Source organism: Semicossyphus pulcher, unplaced genomic scaffold, assembly GCF_022749685.1.
Source record: "Semicossyphus pulcher isolate SPU_LCO1_2020_fin unplaced genomic scaffold, fSemPul1.0.p SCAF_17, whole genome shotgun sequence".
Classification (NCBI taxonomy): Eukaryota; Metazoa; Chordata; class Actinopteri; order Labriformes; family Labridae; genus Semicossyphus; species Semicossyphus pulcher.
This window is the reverse complement of record NW_027211681.1, coordinates 22741555-22766091: the sequence shown is the minus strand read 5'-3', so window position 1 is coordinate 22766091 and position 24537 is coordinate 22741555. Positions and strand designations below refer to the sequence as shown.

The 24537-nt window shown below is 42.5% G+C and overlaps 1 protein-coding gene across 1 annotated transcript in view; it reads right to left on the bottom strand.

Moving 5' to 3' along the window:
* LOC138595348 (zinc finger protein GLIS2-like) overlaps nt 1-22564 on the bottom strand; it is a 34452-nt gene extending 11888 nt beyond the window's left edge. Inside the window, exons 1-4 of the mRNA XM_069666725.1 lie at nt 22161-22564; nt 3831-4019; nt 1580-1776; nt 111-296 (exon numbers count right to left, since the gene is read on the bottom strand). Of these exons, the coding sequence (XP_069522826.1) occupies nt 111-296; nt 1580-1776; nt 3831-3996 (549 nt within the window). The 5' untranslated portion in view covers nt 3997-4019; nt 22161-22564. The remainder of the gene's footprint in view (nt 1-110; nt 297-1579; nt 1777-3830; nt 4020-22160) is intronic.
* Nucleotides 22565-24537: the final 1973 nt, after the last annotated feature.

The window sequence follows — 24537 nt, the reverse complement described above, 5'->3', positions numbered from 1 at the left end:
GAATGTGTTAAAAACCTCAGACCAGAATGTGTACAGTTTTGGACATAAAGTAGCAGGGTTCAGGTGACATCTGATGCACTTTGGGTTGTTCTTCAAACATATATGTTCACCTTCATCCATCTGCAGGCCAGCTGACCGTCCAATGAGGGCTCTGGTGAAACTTGCTTGTCTCGGCTTTGAGCGAGGAACATGGAGGAGGGGAAGCTGTACGCCCTAGGTGGGCTTCCAATCGGCAGATAAAAGGGATAACCCTGCGGTGAAACTCCGCCCTCCACAACTCGATGACGCGCTTGTTCCTGAAGGATGAGGGGGAGGATAGAGAACGGTGAGATCAACCAAGGAAGATAATATAAAGCTGTCTTAATGTAACATCATTCAGACTGCCATTATAAGAAGCCATGTGGGAAAACAGTCTATGTCATCCTCTGACTTGTGATTTAAAGATAGAAGGGATTTTTGATAGGAAGGCTGCAAAAAAAAAAAAAAATATCCAGCACTTATACAAAGAGCCCATTTAAAAAAGGCAAGGCTGTTTATTTCATGACATCTAAGCAGGAAAATGGCAGAATAATATTTGGATATCAGTTAAAACATACGTCAATTCATATGTCTAAGGCGACACCGTTCATGGTGTCGCCTTAGACATATGAATGAGAATGAGAAAAGGACTGGGCCTAGAGCTCTACCCTGTGGAACCTCACCTTCGACCTTAAAGAAAAGAGCAATCATTTATCAACGGTAGAAGAAAGAAAAAAAAAGGAAGCTGTACAAAAAAATACTACTTACTTTAAGGATTATTTTTGTTAGTACAGCTTCACAATCTGGGTCATATTGACAATTTTGCTTCAGTGCTACCCTGCTTGGCTAAATACCACAGTCTTAAAGAAAACGACTTGTTCTGCAGGGATTGATGGATGACTGAAGGTGTAGATAGTCTGAAGTTCTGCATGTTTAAAACTGGAATAAAAATTCACCCCACTCGCTGACGTGAATTATTCTAGTCAAAGGGCTGCTGCACAGTTTCAAAGACATCATTAAAGTATCTCTGGAGGACATAACGAGGGTGTCAGACTCCACTTTTGATGTGTAAGACTTTTTAAAATGGGTACTTTCTGAGATAATAGATGAGTCTGGGCCAAGAGGGAAGATTTGACGTTCTAACAAAGGAGCTGTGTGTTTCATGTTTTACCATTCAAGCGGGGTTAGAATTTGATTTAGACAGAGTCACTGGACAGCTGTGTGCAGACTCGGCACCTAAAAATTAGATTCACTCCAAGGATCCCAATTTAATTCAGTCCTGTAGGAAGAGCGGAGCACATTCAGCCACAATCAGCGGCTGGCTGGATTATTCTGAGAAGACTTTGTTCGTGAACAGGATTAACTGCTGACATGAAGTTACACACCTGCACAGAAATATTCGCTAATATGGGAGTTCAGTCTTGGAAATCAAATCTTAAATTGGCTTTAAAATTACAAATGCAATTGTAGCTTTTGTTTAAGATGTAACCAATGATACGCTGTCTAATTAGAAAAGCAGCATTTGTTGGTGTGGCTCCACTGTGCGGACGTCTGGACTCACCCTCGAGAATAGATGTGGCTGAGGGCTGCTGCTGCTGTTAGGCGACTCGAGGAGGGGTGAGGATGGTGATAGAGAAGAGGGGGAGGAAGGAGATGGGGAGAGAGAGGAGGCGTGACGGGAGGAAGGCGACAGGCTGAGGTCCATGGCTGGAGGGCTGAAGCAGGACCCGGGTCGTTCTTGGGAGGAGGACTGAGAATCTAGAGTCAAAACAGGATGATGTTACATAGGTGGTGTATTTGGGTTCATCAAAGCTTTTTGTGCTAAAGACAAAACATTTAAGGACAAGGGGTGTAACTAGTATAAAGAGCGATAGGTCGAGTTTTAAAGTCAAAGTTATGTTACATATAACTTATATAAAACATAACCTGTAAGTAGCATACATATCCATCCCAAACCACAATCTCTTTTTTTAAACCAAGTTGTGTTGATGCCTTTTGAGTCCCAAAGGGTTAACATTTCTGTTTGCCATCGGTAGAGTCACTCATTTCAGAAAGGCCGCTGTTACGACTGTAGGTTGTAATTAGACGTCTGTCCTGTTTACTTTGATCAAACTGTCTGCGTTAGATGTGTCTGTGTGTGTTTTACTATGTAAATAGGTGTGTGCCAGCCCCAGGAGGAGATTGGGGGATCGACTTCCAGCTCACCAAGATGGCTTCGGTGCAGCCCAAGGGGAAGAACCCATCTCCCTCCTCTCTCAACCTACCACACAATCCTTTGTTTGGAGCAGGTACATTGATAGTCCTGTTAGTAGAAGTAGGGGTGCATTGCCAGTTTATTTAACCACATTTTCTCCTGTTTTGTTAGTTAGGGAGGTAAGTGTCGGGTTAGTTTGATTACCTATCATTTAGAAATGTTTTGTTTGTTATGTTGGCCTTAAATTCACCCTAAAGTTTGTATGTCTGTGGCTGCTTGGGCCTCGAGGGAAATCAGCCGTTTTCATGTTGTGTCCTGACCCCCCTAGACGGGGCATAGAACCCCTTTGAACCTTAAAGACCCATGTGGTTGTTTGGCTTGTTGGTAAATACTTTAAGAACCCATGGTGTCCTTGTACCATTTGGGACCGTTAACACATTTAGATTCACAGAACCAAAGTGGAACACAGAAAGTGCACAAATGAGAGAGTTGAAGGGCATCATTAAACACATTACATTCTGCTCTCTATTAAAGGGCCAGTTTGCTGATTTTCAACCTCAGTCCTATCATGCTGTTATGGGGAGCTAATGCCATTATGGTAGGAAAAAAATGCAATGTCGCTCTGTGCCTTTTGGAGGACGCTATCCGCTTCTCCAATGGGCCCTGGAAAACCTCCGCCAGACTACGTAAAACACGTCATCTTTAGCGGAGGCCAGGGAGCTAGCTAAACTACACTTCCTCAGTCTAGGACGGCCGCCTCCGATGTCATGACTCGGTCAAAATCATCAGGTTTGAAATGTAGACTGCAGACCTGAAGATTTCTTAGACGATCCACCGGTATATTCTCATCGTGTTTTAGATTTTGTACCGCTCTGAGCTGATGCCTGCAGCAATCAATGTCCTGGACTGGAAAATTGTAGTATTTAACACTAGCATCTCTCGCTGGGCCATTCCTCTCTAAGGGAGGGGCGCAATGCATGTTGGGTGTTGTAGGAACGTAGAATGGGCAGTTTGTACAACTTTTGCCACAGCTATGGCGCTAATTTAAAATATTATGCTTCTATTGATTACAGAGAACACCAGCTTTCACTGACAGCGGCTTTTTCCAGGGGCGAGTTGCCACTTTAAGCACCGAGGCTGTGAAGTATGAAGTTATACAGTTCATTTCGTGTGTCGTTGAGGACATGTTGTGGTCATGCTCTCCTTGTTATGAGCCTGACAAATGTCTGGACAATGTCTGTCTCTGAGGAGAGAAGAGGGCTGCCATTCATTGGATTTACAATATTAAGTTACTGGCAAACTGAGAACACGGAATCCACTTAATATACTATTGCATTATCATAGTCTTAATCACTGCAACATGCCATCAGCAAAGACACGTCGTGTGGAAGAGAGGAATGGTAAATGGTAAATTAAACGACATGTCACATTCACCCTTTCACTCACATCACTGATCAGTAAATCATTCACACGCACTCACACAGCAGGCTATGCCTCGGGGGGAGGGGAGGAATTGGAGGGTTCAGTGTCTTGCCCAACGACACTTCAGCATGTAGACTGGAGAAGCTGGGGTCAGTTGAGAAGAAGACCATGTTTAGCCTTCTCGGTTACAGCTTACCTGGGGAGGAAGGTGGAGACGGAAACGTCGTGCATATGAGGCGTGGTCTCGTGGCGCTGAGGGGGGCACAGATAGAGGAAGGATAAGCCCTCTTTCCTAATCTCACTGGACCATCTGACCGTCCTGAGGGAAGCTTCAAGTCCAGCGGCTCGTCCAGGGACAGCATGGCTGCAGGTTAATTCAGCCCACCTGAGAAGAGAGAACCACCATGCAGTCAAGTTTCAAAAATAATTAAAGAGGGGGTACTATGATGTTTCACGTTTTAAGACATATATATAATTTTACAATGTTGGATGTCTAAACTAAACGTGGGTAGTATGTATGTTGGAGTAATCCCCAGGCTTCTCAGCTCAGTCTGCAGGCTGCTGTGAATGCCAGGTTTCACACAGTTTTTTCTACATGTGACATCACAAAGTGCAGAGCTGGCCAATCAGAAGAAAGTGGGCTTGTTGGGGCAGGGTTTTCTTAAAGGGACAGAGCTAACCGAGTCGTTTCAGGCAGAGGCTGTACGAGGGCCTGCAAAGGGGCCCAGTGTGAGAAAAAGCTACTCCACAGGTATCACAGAGGGAAATATGAAGCATAATACCACCCCCCCAAACACACACACACACACATATAAGAGAAATATCTGTAACTTGTGCCGCCGAATGCTGAGTGTGTCCGTCCAATGATTTTGGTACGATTCGCAATTGTGATAATTAGAGCAGTGAGGCCATTGTGGGCCATCAAACCAAAACAATGACGCTTAACGCTCCAAAAGGTTGAGGTCAACCGCATGTTGGGTGACAATTCTCTTTCTCTCTCTCTCTCTCTCTCTCTCTCTATCCCCTCTGATAGTGTCTGTTAACTGCAAAAATCCTTCCCTGTCCTCACAGTGAACTGGTCAAGTTGGGTCATAACACGCCTGCTACATTGTAATCAGTAACTTAACTTTGCACCTGTCTGCCACAGACTCAGTGCAACGCAGAGTTCAGTCTGAAGCAGCTTAAGGAAAAACTCGAGCAAACAGACGACTGCATCCATATCTTGTCTATGAAAAATGTTGTTGCCTTGTGACAGCTGAAACGTAATTTACTTGTTTGCTGTTCTAACAATCAGTTTGGCTTCTCAGCTATTATATATTGACTCCAGTAACATGAGTCACAACTACACTTGGATCCTGTTAAGTCATTATTCAAATAATGTGGTTTATAGACACAATGAACCACAGGAAGCCTGTGTGGCTGCTGTGGTTAAAGCAGAGTGAATACCTCAAAGTGACTGCTTGTGTCAGCCACAGATTTCCTTCTACAACACATTTAAATTCTAAATTGCGCATTCAAATAACTTGAAAAAAATAAAATAAAATAAAATAAATTCATAATAACTAACAAATTTTGCACGAAACCATCCTCATGAAAATTGGCAGGGGGGAAGGGAGAATGAATACCAGTAAGCTTCTACTACAGTAAGCACTATAACAAATTAACAACAACATTAATATTTAAGTAGTTACTATTGGAGAAATAACAATTAAAGGTAATTTTGAAACAGTCACAAATAAAAAATATAATCAAGTGACATGTTCTGACTAAAATATATGTTTTACATAAACAACTATATTCAATTATAAAGCACCTTTCAAAGTCCAAGTTACAAAGTGCTTCCCAAGGCAGCAGAAAATACAAATACTAATACAGTGTAGGCAAAATAAAAAGGAAGATAAAACTCTGTTTGAAGAGAATAAAATATTGAAATAATATCAAAAATTAGAAATCAAGTAAAACCAGCAAATGCAGATCGTAGGTAGGATAGGCATAAGTAATCTAAGTCAACCAAAATCTGTTCAGCAACTAATGTGTACACTATGATTACACTGTTCGACCCCTATAAAACAGATGTATGATGATGTATCGAATTAATTTAAAGTGATGATCTCGAAGATTTTCATTTAAATAAATGTCTGTTAAGTCTCTATCTATCGCCGAATGAGGTAACACAATGGTGATTGAGCCTATGGCCCACTGATGAAAGCCTTTGCATTTGCAGTATTACAGACTGGGTGTCTGTGGCGACTTTCACGGAAAAAATCCCAAGCGGCGCCCAGTTAGTGACGTGTTTTCCATCAGCCAGCAGTGGTTGGTCTGCCAGAGAGGGAAAGCGGAGCTAAGCGGCTGCTTTTCCGGTCTCTGCAAGTGCTGCAAGTAAACAGTAATCTACTATGGCTGAACAAACAAAGAAAAGATGGATGACTACAGATACAACTTCAAAAATAAGTGAAAAACCAAAGAAGAAGAATTGGACGCTCAGATGAAGGCAAACAGTCTGAAAAGGAAAGCGACCGTCAGCGAGGAAAATCAAGAGTTACAACCGGAGCCAACCGTGGACGTCTGGTTAAATTGGGAAGTGCACTCCTGCAATTACCATTCATCGCTGTTAGAGGCGCCAAAGAGAACGAAACTGAAATCTTCAAGATAACATCTTGAAGGTAAGTTTAATTTATAAAGAAGTTATAATTAAAACCATGTTAATGTGAACCTAAATGAAACTATAGACCTTTTTCCCCTTCACATAAGAGCCTAGATTAAGCTGTTGTCCTGTCCTCCGAGTATTCTTGGACCAGTTCAGTCAATCTGAGACAAATTAATCCTCTTTTGTGAATTTTAGTTGTTGCTCAGTTCCTGTAGAAGAGAAAATCTGAAAAACATTATGATGTGGGTTTGTTATTCTGATCCTCTACATTTCTGTGGTCAGGCTCTACACAAAATTTTGCAGTAGTTTTCCACCCGTCGTGGTATGACACCCTGGCTGAGGCATGAGATAAAAAGCTACCCTGCTCTATGACTCAACTCATGAGTTCTTGTTAGACCGAATGACTCAAGACCCAGATATCTGCTTCAAAGGAAAATAATCTCACAGGAGGGAAGCAAAAGGGAGAAACTTTTCAGTGAAGTGGACCAAACGTGTGAATTTATGCTTGAAGGAACACGCTTGTTAATTCACACCAGAGAGCTGGCTGGCATATCCTCTAACCACATCTATTTTTTTTAAGATAGTCTCTGCAAGTCACTCTAGCTTCAATTACCATCTTTAAGTAAATATTTCTTGGAATATACTTGGCAGAAGCTTCTTTAGTAGGAAATAGTCCGGTGGCAGACGAGGGCAATTGTGCTGCAACGGCCCAAACAGTTTGCATTGGAAGAAACAGGCTGCAAATTCAGAAACGATGCACATGCAGGAGTCTCTAACGAATGCAACGATTGAAACGCTCGGGCTGCAAAACACCAAACAAATGCATTGACTTCAAACACGCTGCAAATAGAGAAACAATGCAAAGTCAAACACACACAAACCCAAAAAACACGTGCTGCAGATCGACAGATAGCTTTGCTAAAGTAACCACTGCTTAGTGTAGCTTCTGTAAGCTACCTGGCATTAGCCGTGCAGGTAGCGCTATTTTTAGACCATTGTCAGGCTCTGAACACAGTGAAGTGATGGTGTTAACTCCTCTAACTAGCACAGGGGCAGTTTAAGGAGAGAATTCTAACACACTCAGAGTGCTCAGGCAGCTGATCGTATTGCTAGCCGCACAGCTAACTTAGATCCATAGCTAATGGTAGCTAACACTTAGCTCTAGCTTTAAGCTGTTACACCGAGCGCTCCTACAGGTCTGGAGCACTTCAGTTGAGTGGATTGGATTTGTAGCGTATTTCTGTTCTCATGTCTGTATTTGCATCACGTCGGATGTTAATATGTTTGTTTCGGCCTTTTGCAGCACATTAATTTAATTTGCATTTGTTTTAGACTGAATTTGCAGCCTGTTTCTTCTAATGTAAACCGTGTGCAGCGCGATTGCCCTTGTTGGCCACTGTAAATTACACCTGACAATAACGGATATTGCTGCCAATTCCAACTTATTATACTGGTATTTGTTGCTCTGGCTTGCCGGTAATGAGCCCGTCCAAACATTTCATTCACCCCTCATGCAATAATTGGATGGCCCACTTGTCTGTCTACGCAACTACCTGCCTGTGCACACTATTCCCTTGGAAGTGCACGATTAGTCTTTCAAAAGCTAGCCAGCTGGAGTCGTGAAAGAATCGCAGAGGAAAGGCAGTATTCAAGCAGTGCATATTGTTTTTGGGGGAGTGGTTTTTCAGGGAGGCCTGAAGCAAAGGTTTAGGATTTTTTTATTGGATACCTGAAAAATCTCTTCTTACTCTCGCTGATTTCTCCAAAGGTGCATACCCAAGTCTTAATAGTTCTGCCACAGGGGAGTTGATAAAGGTGCAGCTTTAAGTTCGGCCACAGATTATCTAAACTAATCACTTCGTGGTTTTGGCTCCATGTTACACATAGACATGCGAGCGGTATCGATCTCCCATCCAACTCTCAGCAAGAAACTAAGTGCACATATTTCTAAAATGGTCAAACTCTTTTAACTCCAGTTGGAAACAAATCCATTGTGCAGTTTTTGATTTTTACTTGAAACCTTGCACCCAAAACGAAAGAAAAACGTTCTCAGGTATCTGGTTTTCAGGCCATTTGTTTTATATTTAGCGAGTCTTTGCCTCCAGGAACTCCTAAATCGTGCCAGACGTGGGTATCAAGTAGATTTGTGACATAACGGCAAAAGCTCCTTTGGGTGTCTCACCATATGGCCCTTTAATGATAGCTGGCAGTAAGTGCATTCTTAATTTACTTTCACTGCCTGGATTTCTAAACACAGTCTGGGATTCAAACTGGCAACTCTCCAGCTACATGTACACCTCTTTAACTTCTAAACTTGCTGTCACCACAGATTCTTCCACAATCACCGACAGGATCCCCCGACATAATATGAGGCAGAGGCTAAACCACAATGAAGTCAGTGTTTAGGTCCCTCTGCCCGCCTGCCAGCTACCTCGCCACACTGGTTTCACATTCCACTGCAACCTCGCTGACTTCTCTCACACACACTCGCATTTATTTGGAGGTATTGTGACGGCACGCACACACAAGACCATATGTATGCAGGCACGCAAGCAGACTGAAGTCACACCAGCAAGCATGCTCGAATCTCATAACCACACGTGAGCCCCCACCTCCAGCAGCTCCTCCCTCTCTTTTCCCTCAATGACCTGCGTTTGGGCAGTATGCCCGGACCCTCTTATGGATCCCCTACTGCCTAGCAAAACACATACTTTGACTATTCACACGCTTGCACAAAAACATTATGTACTTGTGCATACCGACACATATGTATATTTTCTACACATATGTAAAAAGTAGTTGGCACAGACATACACGTGTCTTTCTGTACTTGTGAGGACTCTTGTTACCATAATGCATTCCTTAGCCCCCTTAATAATCATCCTAACTGAATGCCTCAATTCCAACCATTACCCCAAACCTATTCTAATCTAAACCTTAAAACCAAGACTTCAAACAGTCTTTCAAAGTAGTGGTGACCTGCTTAAATGTCCTCACAATGCAGGAGTGTCCTCATTACAACTGTTTGATACTTAAACTGGTCCTCACAAAGATAGAAATATGAACACGCACACACAAACGTAATACATGTGCATTTATACTTCAGATTGGAGAGTGCATAATCTAAATATATGTAAGATGTAGTTATCTTCTACACATATGCAAGAAGTAGTTAGCACAGACACACACGTGTTTGTCTTTCTGTACTTGTGAGGACCCTTGTTACGATTCCTTAGCCCCCTTACTTATCATCAAAACTAATTGCCTACATCCCAACCCTTACCCCGCACCTTATTATAGTCTAACCCTTAAACCAAGACATTAACTTCAAATGGTCTTTCAAAGTAGTGACGACCTGCTTAAATGTCCTCACAATGCAGGAGTGTCCTCATTGAAACTTATACTGGTCCTCACAAAGATAGAAATACAAACACACACACACACACACATACACAATACATGTGCATTTATTCTTTGGATTGGATAGTGCATAAATACATCTAAGATATAGTTTGCACAGACACACACGTGTTTGTCTTTCTACACTTGTGGGGACCCTTGTTTACAAAATGCATTCCCAGGACCCTAACCCCCCCTACTCTTAACCATTACTATTAATTGCATAACCTGCACTAGAGCTCCTTTGTGCACACTGTACTAACTTATGAAACATTCTTACAGAAACATACCAAAAGTTAAACAACAATTATGTGTTAAACTGTACACACTTACATCCCATATGTATGCATGCCCCCCTCGGGTGTCACGTACATTAACACACACAGGAGTCTTTCCCCCTCTCACAGGAAACCTTTGCTTCCACAGCGCCCTGATGTGGCCTCTCCCTCCCTCCCTGATATGTTTTTTTCCTACTCTTTCTCTCCCTCTCTCTCTTTACTTCCCTCCCTCTCACTCCTTCCTGTGGTTTTCCTCTCCTAGTCCTCCAACAGAGCATACCTCTCCTGTTCTCCTCCCCTCTATACTCTGCCTTCTGCACCTCCCACTCCTTTTTCTTCTCTCCCATTTTTTTATTCTCCAGAGCATGTTTTTGGACTCCCTTTTTTTCGTCTTTTTGTCGTAGCAGAAACACTGAGCTTCATAAGAAGTTATTCTTCACTTCAGGGTATATTGCTTCCTCTTGCACAGATGTTATTACATAAAATGAGAAGTCCACTGAATTAAAAAAAAGAAAATGAGGACACAGTGTCTCAAGTTTTTCAAAGCATAAGTCTGGTTGGTGAATGAACTGCTTAAAAGTAGGTATTTTAGGGGGTTTTTGAAGAAAGAGAATTGATTTCAGTGGGAGGGAGGACCGACATAAGATGGTCCACCACTCCAAAAATGATGTCAGGCCAGTTCTTTTAGGGGTTACATCCTTTGATCTTTCCATCCCACGTCCTTATATGGTCTTACGCAATGCCCCTGCAACCGCGAGGATGACAGGAGGCTTTGTTTCCGTGACTTGTAGGCACAGACAGGAGGAGAGAGGCTGAGGTGCGTTCATGGGAAATGGCTGGAATTGGTTGACACTGAACACCTGTTTGAACAGCAAACCTTTCAATGGACAAAAGCAAGAAGAGCGAGTGGTTTGCATTGAGCAGAGAGGCATTTTAAGGACATACAGAGGGGTTACGAAGCACGGAGTAAACAGCAGGAGGTTCCTCTTATCACAGACTGTGGTTAGGCGGAGAAAACAAACAACGTATTCTGTTGTTCTTGGAGGCAAAACATTTTTCACAGGACAAAAAACACAAGTTCTCCTTTTCTTATTGACCTCCAAGTGCCTTTTAAATGACAGATCATGTTTTTGTTTAGGCCCAAGCTTTCAAAGATCATCCAAAACAGTATAATGACCATATCACGTTTCAAAGTCACAAAAACAAAACCACCGCCACTGCAGTTAGGTGGTTTCTGCCTCCACGGCAGCCAGAGGAAATTTACTGTCACTGTTCACAGCTTGTGAGCGTTGAACCGCCGTTTTATATCGTGTCAGGTCTGATTCACAGCGTGTTGTCAATGCCAGCATTCAGGAGGCTGAATTTCTCTGAGGACGAGAAAAATTTCAAGAGTGAGCAGGCGGTGAAACGCAGCAAAAACAATAAATGGGAGAGAAGAAAAGAGGCAAAGAGAGAAATTGTAGAAGGCAGACGTGGGCTCCCACCCTTTCCTCCCCTCACACTTTTCCCATTATTTCCCCTCTCCCTCTCTGTCTCTCTCTCTATGTCTCAGCAGCGCTAAGTGATGCAACTCTGCGCAGCAAGTCTGCAATAGCCACCAGTAGAGCGTATCACGCACTGACACTGGCGTCTTTACCATTTAGGAGGGGAGTGGTGGCGGCTGTCAGGGGAGGAGTGGGGGAGTAATCTCTCAAGACGGGGATTATTTAGTTCTTCTGAAAAAAAAAATAAAATGCTCGTTTCAGACTTTCTGTACATTCCTAAACTAATTATTGCATCACTGTAAGGCTAATGTTTTAAAAACAGTTGGCAGCACACAGACGTAACTTTTCTAACATAAAAACACAATTTGTCTGCTTGCATGGTTTTTATACAAAAACTGCTTTCTTAGTAAGCATTGTAAGACTGAATGTGCTCCTAAATATTAGCTCATTTGTTATTCTACTTACACCAGCAGTGGTTGGTCTGCCAGAGAGGGTAGGCGGAGCTGCTTTTCCGGTCTTTGCAAGTGTTGCGAGTAAACCACCTTTAAGCAGAAGCTAAAGACCCAGCTCTTTATGAACACCTCTGACCTTAATGATAGTGATGCTACTGATGATGATGACATTGAGGATGGTGTTGATGTTGATTAGGATATTCATGATGATGATGTGATGACTATATTGACCTTGTTGATGTTGCTGCTGATTATTATAAAAAAAACAACCAAAGAAAAAACACCCTATACACTGCCTGTCAGCACCAGTGTCCGGTCGCACTTGAAGCTGTTTGTTGGCTCTTCCTGACTTCGTTCCCTCCTGTCTCGATCGTTGCTTGTGTTGTATTAACTCTCAGACGTACGTCGCTTTGGACAAAAGCGTCTGCTAAATGAGACTGTAGCATTGTTACAAACAAAGAAAAGATCGATGACTGTGATATGTGTTCCCGCAACTGTCAAAAACGCAAACTGGTCTTCTGCATGAAAGTTCTGTATTTGACCTTTGCCCCTGACCCATCCCAAGCAGACTTTTGTGCTCTTCAAACTACATCACCTGACTTTAACACCACACCAAAACAATAAGCGAGAGGACAGGGTCCAGAAATGATGCTAGTAAGGTAGCTACAGCGTCACATTTTGATGCACACTGACCAAGCTGCCATTTTTAGACAATTTGGAAAAGAGAATGGGCTGCTGATACATGTTAACACTGAACACATGGTAGTGTTGTCAGTCATTGTGAATACATTTTCTGCTGACAGAAGCTCCAAACGGATGGTTTTCTGCAGCCATGGTTACATTCTCAGTAAGAGGCAGAGCTACATTTATCTTAACAGCAAAAAAAGAGACAGAAGATGTATTTTGAGTCCGATGGGAGCGAGATCAGTTGGGGTCGGTGGAGTGATGCAGCAGGGCTGTAATAAAGGATAAACCCAACTCATCCCACTTTATCTCCTTGTAGCTCAAAGAAGAACTTAACCATGTATAGTCATGACACACTGATACCACGCTGATACCATTTTGGAGCAAGTTTGCATGGACCGTATTACTCCCTGTAGTGGCTGCTTCCTTCATGGAGCAAAAAAACGTTTCAATAAATTTCCCAAAGAGTAAAACTAGACTGAGAACCTCGACTTCATTAATCATACTTATTTACATGTCTTACAGCTGCCCTGCTTACTTTAGAAATAACATTAGATATCATTCCCGCATGTTATGTAAAAGGCTTTTAAAAACACACAGAGGTATGACCTTACTCTGCACTTCCTGTTAGCCCTCCAAACTTTTTAGCATCTTTTGGCTCATTGATTCAATTTTACAATTTACAGCCCACTGATTGCCGCCTATTGAGAACAAAACAGCAGACTGACAAAGTTAGCAACTAGCTAAGGACAAAAGGCAGGTATTTCCTCAGGTGTTGAACAATGAAAGAAAAAGAGTGCATGTTGGACATGTTCTCACATAAATGCCAGCATTGCTTTGTGTTTCATAAGATCGGCAATTTTTCTGCTGTCATGTTCAAAACTATTTTAAGTAGTGAAAATATGTCAGATATGTAGACTGTGTATAGACTACATAAGAAGCAGATGTAGCCACCATGACGTCATCAGGATGTTTCTACATGACTGTTTTGAAGCCTCATGTTTAGCATTTTGGAAGTGGCCACATTTGGACAAGATGATGGATATCCAACACCATGCATTTATCCTCTTTGACAGGTTGCCGCTGTAGCAACTTGTCCAACAGAAGGTAACCATGCCCTAAAGCATACTTTGGTTTATCATCTATTTTACTGAATGGGAATATCTTTACTAAGTTATATATGAAGGGTCATTTTCTTCAACACTATTTAGCAATCTGACATATTTTGGCAACCAGTTGGTCTTAGGATTAATTAATATATATTATATTTGGCTTCATTCTTGAGTTTAGATGCTTATTTTATTTGAAGTGATAATCTTGAATATTTTTGTTTAAATAAATGTCACTATCTATCACCGAATGAGGTAACACAATGGTGATTGAGCCTATGGCCCACTGATGAAAGCCTTTGCATTTGCAGTATCACAGACTGGGTGTCTGTGGCGACTTTCACGGAAAAAATCCCAAGCGGCGCCCAGTTAGTGACGTGTTTTCCATCAGCCAGCAGTGGTTGGTCTGCCAGAGAGGGTAGGCGGAGCTAAGCGGCTGCTTTTCCGGGTCTCTGCAAGTGTTGCGAGTAAACAGTAATCTACTATGGCTGAACAAACAAAGAAAAGATGGATGACTACAGATACAACTTCAACAATAAGTGAAAATCCAAAGAAAAAGAAACAAACTCGACGCTCAGATGAAGCAAACAGTCTAAAAAGGAAAGCGACCGTCAGCGAGGAAAATCAAGAGTTACAACCGGCGCCAACCGTGGACGTCACACATGCAGCACTGCATGGATATCTGGGAAGTGTGCTCCCGCAATTACCATTTATCGCCATATGTGCCGCCAAAGAGAACAAAACTTTGAGATTACCACTTGAAACATACAGTATTTGCTTCTTGCAACTGACTAGTTCTCCCTTTAAACCTAGCCCTAAGATAGGGGAATGGAGTTCTTTATATTCATGCTGATTGGACGATTAGCAAACCAGTTTAAAGTTTCTTTACCGCCACCTACTGGACCGGAGTTGAACAAGTGGAGAGGATTTAGGGCAGACAGAACAATTTAGCTACCCTGTTCTTCCATTTGTCCCAAAGAGACATTAAAGGTCAAAAAACTGTTCCCATCATTTACACCGTCTTAGATCCCAAGTGCAGTTTTACCTACTTGGTGCACTGAATCAGAACAGTTTATCACTGTAGTTTAATCAACACATCGTTTGTTTAGAGCTCTAAGTCCTCTCCAAACCCAAAGTCTAGTCTCTTCATTTCTTCCTCATTCTACCCTCACTCATGACCATCACCCACAATCCCTTGCATCCCCATCCCACCGTTTGGCAGCAGGACAAGGTAAACACAGAAACCTCTTCACTTCTCCTCTCTGCTTTCCCTCCCTGTAATTCCTCACATCAGCGGAGCAACAGATCCCTCCTCCTCCTCCTTTATCCTACCATCCGCCGCTGCCCTCTGAGGAGCGAGGGGAAAGAGAGAGACTAAAGATGGAGAAAAGAATGAGTGCAGATAATCTAGGTTGTATTGAAAGTATGAGGACAGGCAGAAGGACAGAGAGAAGGAACATTAGGAAATGAAAGACAGAGAAAGGGAGGAGGGGACTTCTAGGAGAGAGAGACTGAGGGAGAGAAGTGTTTTTAACCTCTATTCTCAGGCGAGACAGAGGAGGCCAAGAGCAGCCTGCATCCAAAAATCAATCCCTTTTTCATTCTCCACCTCTCTTTTTCCTTCTCTTCTTTCTGTTTCGTCTTTCTCTTTCATTTCGTTCTCTTCATCCCTCTTTCATTCCCTCAGCTCTGTCATCCAGACCTAAAACACACAAACACATGCGCCTCACATTCCTACGTGCAGAGCAGATTCACCCAATTTGTTTCCACTGCATATGTGTGTGTGTGTGTGGGTGTGTGTGTGTGCCAAGCCAGTAAATAATAACCAATCCCAGCTGTACTGGAGGCCGTTCCTCTCATTCTCAAACAGGGAAACAAAGACGGAGAGAAAGGGAAAAGGCTCCATGAAATAACAAAGTAATGAGCTGGAAAAATGTCAGCGGAGAGTAACGCAGGAAGAATTAATGATGTTTTAATCCTAACTGACATTATGAGTCCTGTAAAGCTGGTATCTGGGAGTCTCCACGTAAAAAAAGAACTTCAACTGGGGGCTTCAGAGTCAAACAACTTTAAGCTTTTCTATCCTTTGAAGTTTCCTTCAAAAATCCTAAAAACAGTTGCTCATTAAGTTGGTTTCTTCATACTGGGAACATAGTAATCTTATTCTGAGTCTCTAGATTTGACTAAAGTTTTGGGGGCCAAATCTTTCCAAACAAGGTTGTGTTTTCCACCTGAAGGCAGAGGAAGGAGTCGATCAAAAATGAGATGTGAGAGAGAGACACAAAAAGCGAACAACAGAAGCGTAAGAGACAGGTGGATTTAAAAAGCGAATCAGCAGAAAAAATAGTTGATTTAAATGAAACGTTTAATGTAGTAATCAGAAGTTAAATACAGATATTTGACCCTAAGGACCAGAGACAATTCTCCATCAGAATTATTAAAGGGGGGGTATAATGCTCATTTCAAGCTTCATATTTCTCTCTGTGATGCCTGTGGAGTAGCTTAGCATAATTTACAGTTTAAAATACTCTGACTCAGTCGTCTGTCCCTTTAAGATACCCCGCCCCCTACAAGCCCACTTTCTTCTGATTGGCCAGCTCTTCAAAGCCTGCAGAGGCTGCACTTTGTGATGTCACAAAACGGTCTGAAACCTGGCGTTCACAGCAGCCTGCAGACTGAGCTGAGAAGCCTGGGGATTACTCGGACATACTTTTACCTGCAGATTTGAAACTTCACCCACATTGTAACATTATATGTCTTCAAATGTGACACAGCATCATACCATAATATGGAATTGTAGTGATGAACAGATTTACGTTCAACTTTGGTAAACAGTGGAGTGCAACATTTCAATCTGTGTTAGCAGCACTACAGTGAGAAAGAACTGTGTTGGGCATGGTGTTGATTTAACTCCGGGTAGCCGAGTTTGCTAACTGGCTAACAGTCAGTTATACCGTTACAATTGTGAGTTGCATGTTTCAAGGTAGCTTAGCAGCCACAGTAGCACACAGTCTAGCATCCATGCGTCCAATGCAGAAAGAAGTTCATGTAGCGAGGAGAAGAGTACAGGTGTGGAAGTTGAGGTAGTAACATGTCTGACTTTTCTACTGCAGATGGTGGTTAGTGGAACGTCACAGACTTAACCATGAGTTTCCCTTGCCTCACCTAAACAATAATTTATTATCCATAAAAACAATCTTTCAGAACCATGTAGCTGATATTGTTTAAAGCAGAGAAATGTAGGTTTTGGATGTAAATATATGGCAAAGCCACCAATCATCGACTACAATCTGCAGTATTTAATATCTTTATTTTACTTGTAAAAATCAAAGGGAGACTTATAATGCCTACTGTTACCCAAAAAAGATGCAACCATTTATGCTGAATATGGTGAATTTAACCAATTAAATCACCAAGTAAAATATTGCTAAAATTAATAATGGTTTGATTGATTGACAGGGGACTACACTTCACTGGCTTCAGGGTTAGGGTTGGCATCCTCGGCTGGTTCCTGCATCTATAATGTCTGGATCTCTGGATCCTCTGATGGACAAAAATAACAATTTCCCTATTTTCTTTCGTTTTATTGACTAGATGAATCATTGATTATATGATAATATTACCACCTGATTACAATTAGCAAAGGGCCTGTGTCCACTAACAGCGTTTTTTTCGCTGGCAGCGCCCACGACCTCAATTTCAGATTTCTTCACACCGGCACTTACTGTTGCTAGGTTACAAAAGTTGTCTGGCGGCAGTTCCGCTTCCCTTGGTAGTAACCGTTAAGTGTTTTGAATCGCTCTGTATGCTTCATATTTGGTGACATTTTACAAAGAAAACATAAAAACAAGGGAAAGGAAATGTGTGATGGCTTTAGCAGCTGCTCCACACCTGGAAACTGTACCGAGAAAACGAATGGATTAGCTTCTCCTCCGCCATTGTTGTTGACAAAGTTGATATCAGGAGTACCGCTCCTTCTTGATTTTGATTGGTCGGTGAGGAAGAAGTGACATTGAGGTGTTCCAAAAGTTTTGTTTGCCTGATGAAGGTCGAGTACCGAAACGTTGCAAGCAAATAAATGTTTTTCTGCATGTTGGACAGTGTTCGGGAGTTTACTTGCAACTGAGAGCGTAGCGACAACAAGAAGCTGACGTTTTTGTGCTGAAAACGTTGAACTGCATTGGTTTTGTATGGAAAATAGGCGCTGCTAGTGGACACAGGCCCTTGAGTACTTTTGAGTCTGACGTCAAACAATGGGTGAACATCATCAAAGAAAATGATGAAAGAAGGAGTGTAATAAGCTAACAGTCCCTCCATTGACGTTCGCTCTATGAGCCACTGGGACACAGGAGACGTCCATCTGACTCTACGCCCATCTGCCATGGCACTTGATCCCTCTTTTCACTCATAATTCACTTCCTTGCCAAGACATCTTTTCTTCTTTATACATTTCTCCTCTTTTTCTCTGCTTACGGTAAAAAAAAAAGTTTTCTGTGGAGGCCAGCTTTTAGTTTGCCTCCTTCTTCAAACACAGACCAAAAAGAAAAGCGAGCGAGAGGCAGCGAGTGGGAGGGACGGAGGGGAGAGGAGAATAAGAAGGGGGGAGAGAGGCAGCGATGGAGGGGGATGTCGGGGTGGGGTTTGCGGAATTTGGTCTATGTTTGGTTTGGAAGTGAAGGCCCCGCCGCTGCGCTCTCAGGAGGATAATGGAAAAGAGAGGGAGAAGAAAGGGAGGTTTATGGATGTGTGTGTACCCTCACAGGTGGTCGGCACATACTGATGGGGGGGCCTTTTGTGTGTCCAAATGTGAGTGTGTGTGTGTGCGCGTCTGAGAGTCGACTGGAGTGTGTCGGCAAAGAATGTGCGCACATTCGTGTGTTTATTTACAGATGTTGGCGCAGATGCTTGAAAGCTTTTTAGCATGTAGGAATCAGAAGGAAGGAAGACAGAGAGAGGAGGTGAATAAGACATTCCTAAGATGGAGGAGGAGGGGGGGAGGAGGGGGGGAGGAGATGCAGGGAGCCAGTGGTTAGTTAGCGGTTAGAAACTAAGAGGAGAAAAATGAATGTCTGGTCCAGGGCTGGGCCCAAACACGAGACCACAACCCGCCGGCGAGCCAAGCGAGAGCAGAGGAGAAAATAAAGGCAAAAAGAGTTATGTACAGTAGAAAGAGAGGAGAACCAAGGGAGGCCTCCTTCTCCTCAACCGCCACCTCCCACCCTCTCCTCTCATACGAGGCCTCCTGACTCCTGCCTCTGCCGCAGGGGAGAAAAGTGGGGGAGTGGTGCTTTTATAGCTGAGCTGAACCCGCTCAACCCATCATGTGTAAACAGCAGGCAGAGTATGGAGACAACAGAGGGCCGAGGCCAGCAGCCACACAGGGGGCCTTCAGGGAGGGAGGGGAGGGAGGGGAGGGGGGGAGTGATGGAGGAGGAAGAGGAGAGTCATCAGGGGTCTCCTTCTCGTCTCTGTTCAACTTTACACCATCAGTGTGTGCAATCTTTCTGTTTTACTTCCCTCCTTTCTTTCTTTTTTCCATTTGTTTTTACTTATTCCTTCTTTCTTTCGTTTCCTGCCTTCTGTCTTTCCTTCTTTTTTTGATACGTTTTCTGCTCTTCATCCCTTTTTCCTGCAGCCATTGTTTGTCCTTCCTTTCTTCCCTTTTTCTTTCTTAAATTTTCCATTCTTTATTCCTTCTTGCTGCCATTCTTTGTTCTTTCGTTCTTTCTTTCTTTTCCCTTCTCTAATTCCAAATTTCTTTCTTAATTTCTTCGTGCTGCCATATTTCCTTTTTTCTGTCGTTCTTTATTATCCCTTCTGTCATTCCTTTTGCTGGCGTTGTTCTTTCATTTCTGTTCATATCATTCCTCTTTTCTGGCATTGTTTGTTTCCTTGCTTTTGCTTACTCACTCCTTTTTTTCTTTTTCTTTTCTTTCATGTCCTATCTAATCTCTCCTACCATCATTCTTTTCCTGCCTTTTTTTGATTAACTTCCTTTTTCAATCAACACCTTTCTTATTTCCTTTCAATGTTATTTGAATCTCTTTCTTCCTTTATTTCTTTGACTTCCTCACCTTGCTTCTTCCACCCATTTCCATTTTCTTACCTTCTTTTTCCTCACATCCTCTCTTCCCTCCTCCTTTCCTTTCACCCTTTATTTACTCTACCTTCACATTTACTGTCACACCTCCACTTTCTTCTAACTCTCTTCGATCTGTTCTTATTGCCATTCTGTCTCAATCGTTATTGTTTGGTTCCTTACTTCCCTACTTCCCCTTACATACAGACTTTTTAAGCACACACACAAAACCCCACAAACACACATGAGGAGTCATATATGGCATATGAGCAACCCTCCCACCCTGCAGCAGACAGTGTGGGTGGAGGTGGTCTGTAAGTCAGACGCACCCAAAAACAACAGGAAAAGGAGTTTGCTCGGCTTCGGGTCCAACCTTTAGAGAGCAGCATGATGCAAGCAGCCTGCAACCTGCAACATCGCTGCCTCCACACAAAAACCTCACATCCTCCAAATGTCTTCACCCTGACCACCATGATGCATCTCGGAGAACTAAGACGGGGTTTAAGTGAAGCTGACGCACTCACGGGCCCCTCCCTGATCCTGCCCTGCCTCTTGGGTCCAGAAGAGTTTGAGCCTCAGTGGAAGCATGAAATCCTGTGCAGCTGAAGAAGGGAAGTTTTTCTAATGAGGAGGTCTGGCGATCTGACGCTGATAGGAGGAGGACCTTTAGGATTTGATGGAACAAACTGCTGTGATGTAAACACTAGAACCAAAGGCCTCATCCCTGCCCTGTTTTTCCAGTGGGAGCAGCGTGGGAGTGGTGTGTCAACTGTTGTGTTTACCTTGTTTTTTACAGGCACAAAAGTTAGTCACTTGGCGGCCTTGTGTTCAATTTATACACTAAGGCCCCACATTGGATCAGAGCATGATAATACATACATAAATAGGGTGCTTCTCACTGCAAAATGTCCCAATATGGGTATTTTGTTGATCTTGCACCCACATTGGCAGAATGAAGACACATAAGCACTAAGAACCAACATTGCCTTTTGAAGTAAAAGCCATCAAACTTGAGCACTTTACACACCTATCCATGCACCCTCCCTCCAACATAAGCACGATTTATCCACCAGTCAGAGGCCTTCAAAACCCCACCAGCTGTGGCCTCACCCAATTTTTGCAACTTTGGCAACTGACAAGGTGTGCAAGGATGACAAAACGGATGCTCAATGTTATTTTAGTTCCTCATAGTTCCTTATTTTAGTTCCCCGTTAGCACCATTGTCCCGTTTGTATGATTCTCTGCATCTATCTGCTCTATTTAACAACTGGCTTTTCACCCAGCCTCAAGTGTGTGTCAGTCACGACAACAATAAAACACTTTTGCCATTAGACATGGTCACAAGACTCTTCATACCAACAAGTTTCTATAAAGCAATGAAAGATGTTATTTGGAAATAAGCCATCTTATCAAATTTCCCATTGAAAGCAGAAAAAAACATCTTTATTTAATCTGAGAGGGTTCACAGAGGTAACTCGTGCGAACACTTTGCAAAGAATCCAGAAGACGTGGATACTTTTCTTCATTTGGTGTTGGATTGTTCTTTTGTTTTTGGAAACAAGTAGTCAAAAGAATTGGAGCGTCAGTGCATAAACCAGCGTTGCCAGAATCTCCCCAGTTGTTCTTATTCCTATTGCCAGATCCAACCAAAAATTTGGACTCAAACTGGCAGACTCAATTGGCGCTTCAAGGATTGCTCTCCAACCTTGGAAGAGTCTGACAAAAGTCTGTTTCTGCTTAATTACTGAAGGATTTTTTTCTCTTAAAAGAAACACAATCCAATGAAAATATCCCTACGTTCTTTCTTTCCCCCCTTTGTCTGAACGAATCACTAAAAAATGAGCTTTTTGCATAAGTTTAAAGGGAGATTGACAGAGGCCCCAGTATTGAGCCCTGTGGAGCTCCACATTAAGAGATGCAGACATAAGGAGAATTTTGGATGGTGTCATTGGATACAAATCAAAACTAATAGTGGAAAAATGACTCTCCAGTTAACACGTGGCAACTTCAAATACCAGCCATGGACACTAACAGATATTTCTAAACTACAGGTAAACGAGAACACATCAAATTTTACACCCAGCATACAGTTTTCATACATTATACACAAATACACACACAAATAGGCTGTTTTGCATATTTTACGTTTGTTATTCTTGATACTTCAAATCATAGGATATATGAAGAGCAAGAGTAGAAATAATAAGTCCCAATAAAATATCTAATCAGAATAATATTGATCCAGTGATGTCATCGCAGCAGATAGAAGACCACTAATTGCAACAACTTCGTCGCTAAACAGAACAGATACTTAAAACCAGAGACAGAGGAACATTAAGGAATTGTTAAGTTTATATTTTTGTTGAGATAAAAAAAAAGACATGACAGATTTACCTTACAACGTCTGTAGGCAGTTAAACAGCCTCCTCTGCTCGCTGTAGTTTCTCTGAAGATGCCTCTGAGCCTCAAACTCACACAGACTGAGGTTTAGAAATTCAAAACAATGCCAGTTTGTCCGGCGTTTCCCGTAGCATGTCCGATTAAGTTATCAGTTGTCTCTATCTGGTTTCAAAATAAAACAAGAAAAAGCAAATCCTCCCACAGGGGATCGTTCAAGAGGAAAAATGTTTGCTGCGAGCGGTCAGTTTTCAGAACCGAAAACTTTGTCCGGGGATTAGTTTTCTCTTCAAATTAGATCGACGTTAGCTAACGAAATCACTGAGGAGAGGATAAAACTAAGTGTCATTCAGACTGTGAGGATTTAGGCTGCGATGTTAATGTCAAATCCGCCGCAGAAAGATAAAGGCTCTCCTGGAGGCGCATCGCCCAGTTGCGACGCTGGTCAACTGAGCTTCCACAGGCGGTGAGGAGGGAAGAGGCTGTGTGAGTGGGCGAGAGAGAGAGAGAGGGAGAGAGCGGTGGAGAGACACTGGAAATGAGTGGGCCAGAGCGAGGGGGCGTAGAGAGACTTTAGAGGAGTGGAAAGGATAGAGAGAAATACCAGAAATCCAGCTTCCTCCGCCAGCTGTTGACTCTCACGATAGTCTGTTATGCTGTGTGCGCGCGTCTTTTCAACGGTGGCCATAGTCGTCTTTTAAACGTCTTCTCAACGGAAAAATGGTCACCGAGAAAGGACAATTTCAATTTCCTTAATGGCAAAGGTATGTGTGTTGCCAAAGCAGGCTATGTTAAATTAAAAAAAAGAGAGAACGCTGTTTAATTTTCTCTCTTTTACGAATTTAACCACTAGACAGACACTCACTGTGGCCACGAGCAGGTTCAGTCCGGAATAAGTCTGATAATAAAAGGTTATTAAGAGGGTATGTTTGTTAAATCTTGACAAATTATGCTTGAGGCCATTTCTGTTAACCGTACTGAGCTGTATTTGTGCTGTTTGACGTGTGACCCATTCAGTGTGAGCTTTCTGTCGCCCTCTAGTGGTTCTAAGTGTTGAACTACAAGCGGAGTCCACACAATAATAATCAACCAGCTCAGTGTGGCAGACTCTGTCTAACTGATGGAAATGTATAAACTACTTTAATCATAATATGTCAATTAATAATTTTGTCACACTACAAATAAATTTAAATATGAAAACACATTTATATGTTGTTTTCAACCCCCTGTGCAATACCCTCACCCATTTTATCATTAATATTTTTTTTAAATTCTATTTTATGTCTCTATATTCATATTTTACCCTTTCTAATCAGAGCGCCCCAGCATAAGTATTTCACACGACTGTACTTGTATAACTGGAGTGGCAATAAACATCTTGAATCTCTGCTTGCTTTCGCAGATGAACCTACTTCCTGCAAGGTTGTGATCTAATTTGCATCATCTATTTAAACCTAACTAAAATCTCTTTTAGGGCCAAATATTAAATATATTTCTTACAGCCAAATATTGATGTTAATGAAGTGTTTGACTTCACATAAAACAGAATGAAAAAGAACATCGTACAAACAGCAGTGTTGAACTCTTGACACATCCTGAATCACATCCATGTGCAGCTCTGATAAGCTCATGATGTACTTTGCTGATGTGTAAATGAATATGAAGAAATAAACAGTTGAAAGGACGTGAGATATTTATCTCATTTATGTCAATATATACCACCTCACTTGGTGCAATCATCCGCTCCCATGGTTTCTCATACCATTGCTACGCGGACAATACTCAGCTTTTCCTGTCACTCCCACCAGACAACACTACAGTCTCGCCACTTATCTCGTCATGCCTTGCCGATGTCTCTAAATCAATTTGCCCTGTACAACATCAGGAAGATCAGACCCTACTTTTGAGAGCATGCAACACAACTGCTGGTACAGGCTCTCATGATATCACACATTGATTACTGCAGGCCTTCCTGCATGCACATTCAAACCTCTGCAGACGATCCAGAACGCAGCAGCGCGACTGGTCCTCAATCAACCCAAAACAGCACATATCACTCCACTGCTCATATCCCTCCACTGGCTCCCAGTGACGGAGTCTACTCTCCGTCCCGCCCACTACGCTCTGCCAATGAAAGGCGCCTGGTACTCCCATCACAACAGGGCCCTAACTCGCTAACTAGACTCTTCTCCTCAGTCGTCCCCCAGTGGTGGAACGAGCTACCAAACTCCACTCGGTCCGCAGAGTCCCTTTCACCTTTAAGAAGAAGCTAAAGACCCAGCTCTTTATGAACACCTCTGACCTTAATGATATTGATGCTACTGATGATGATGCCATTGAGGATGTAGTTTATGCTGACTAGGATTTTCATGAT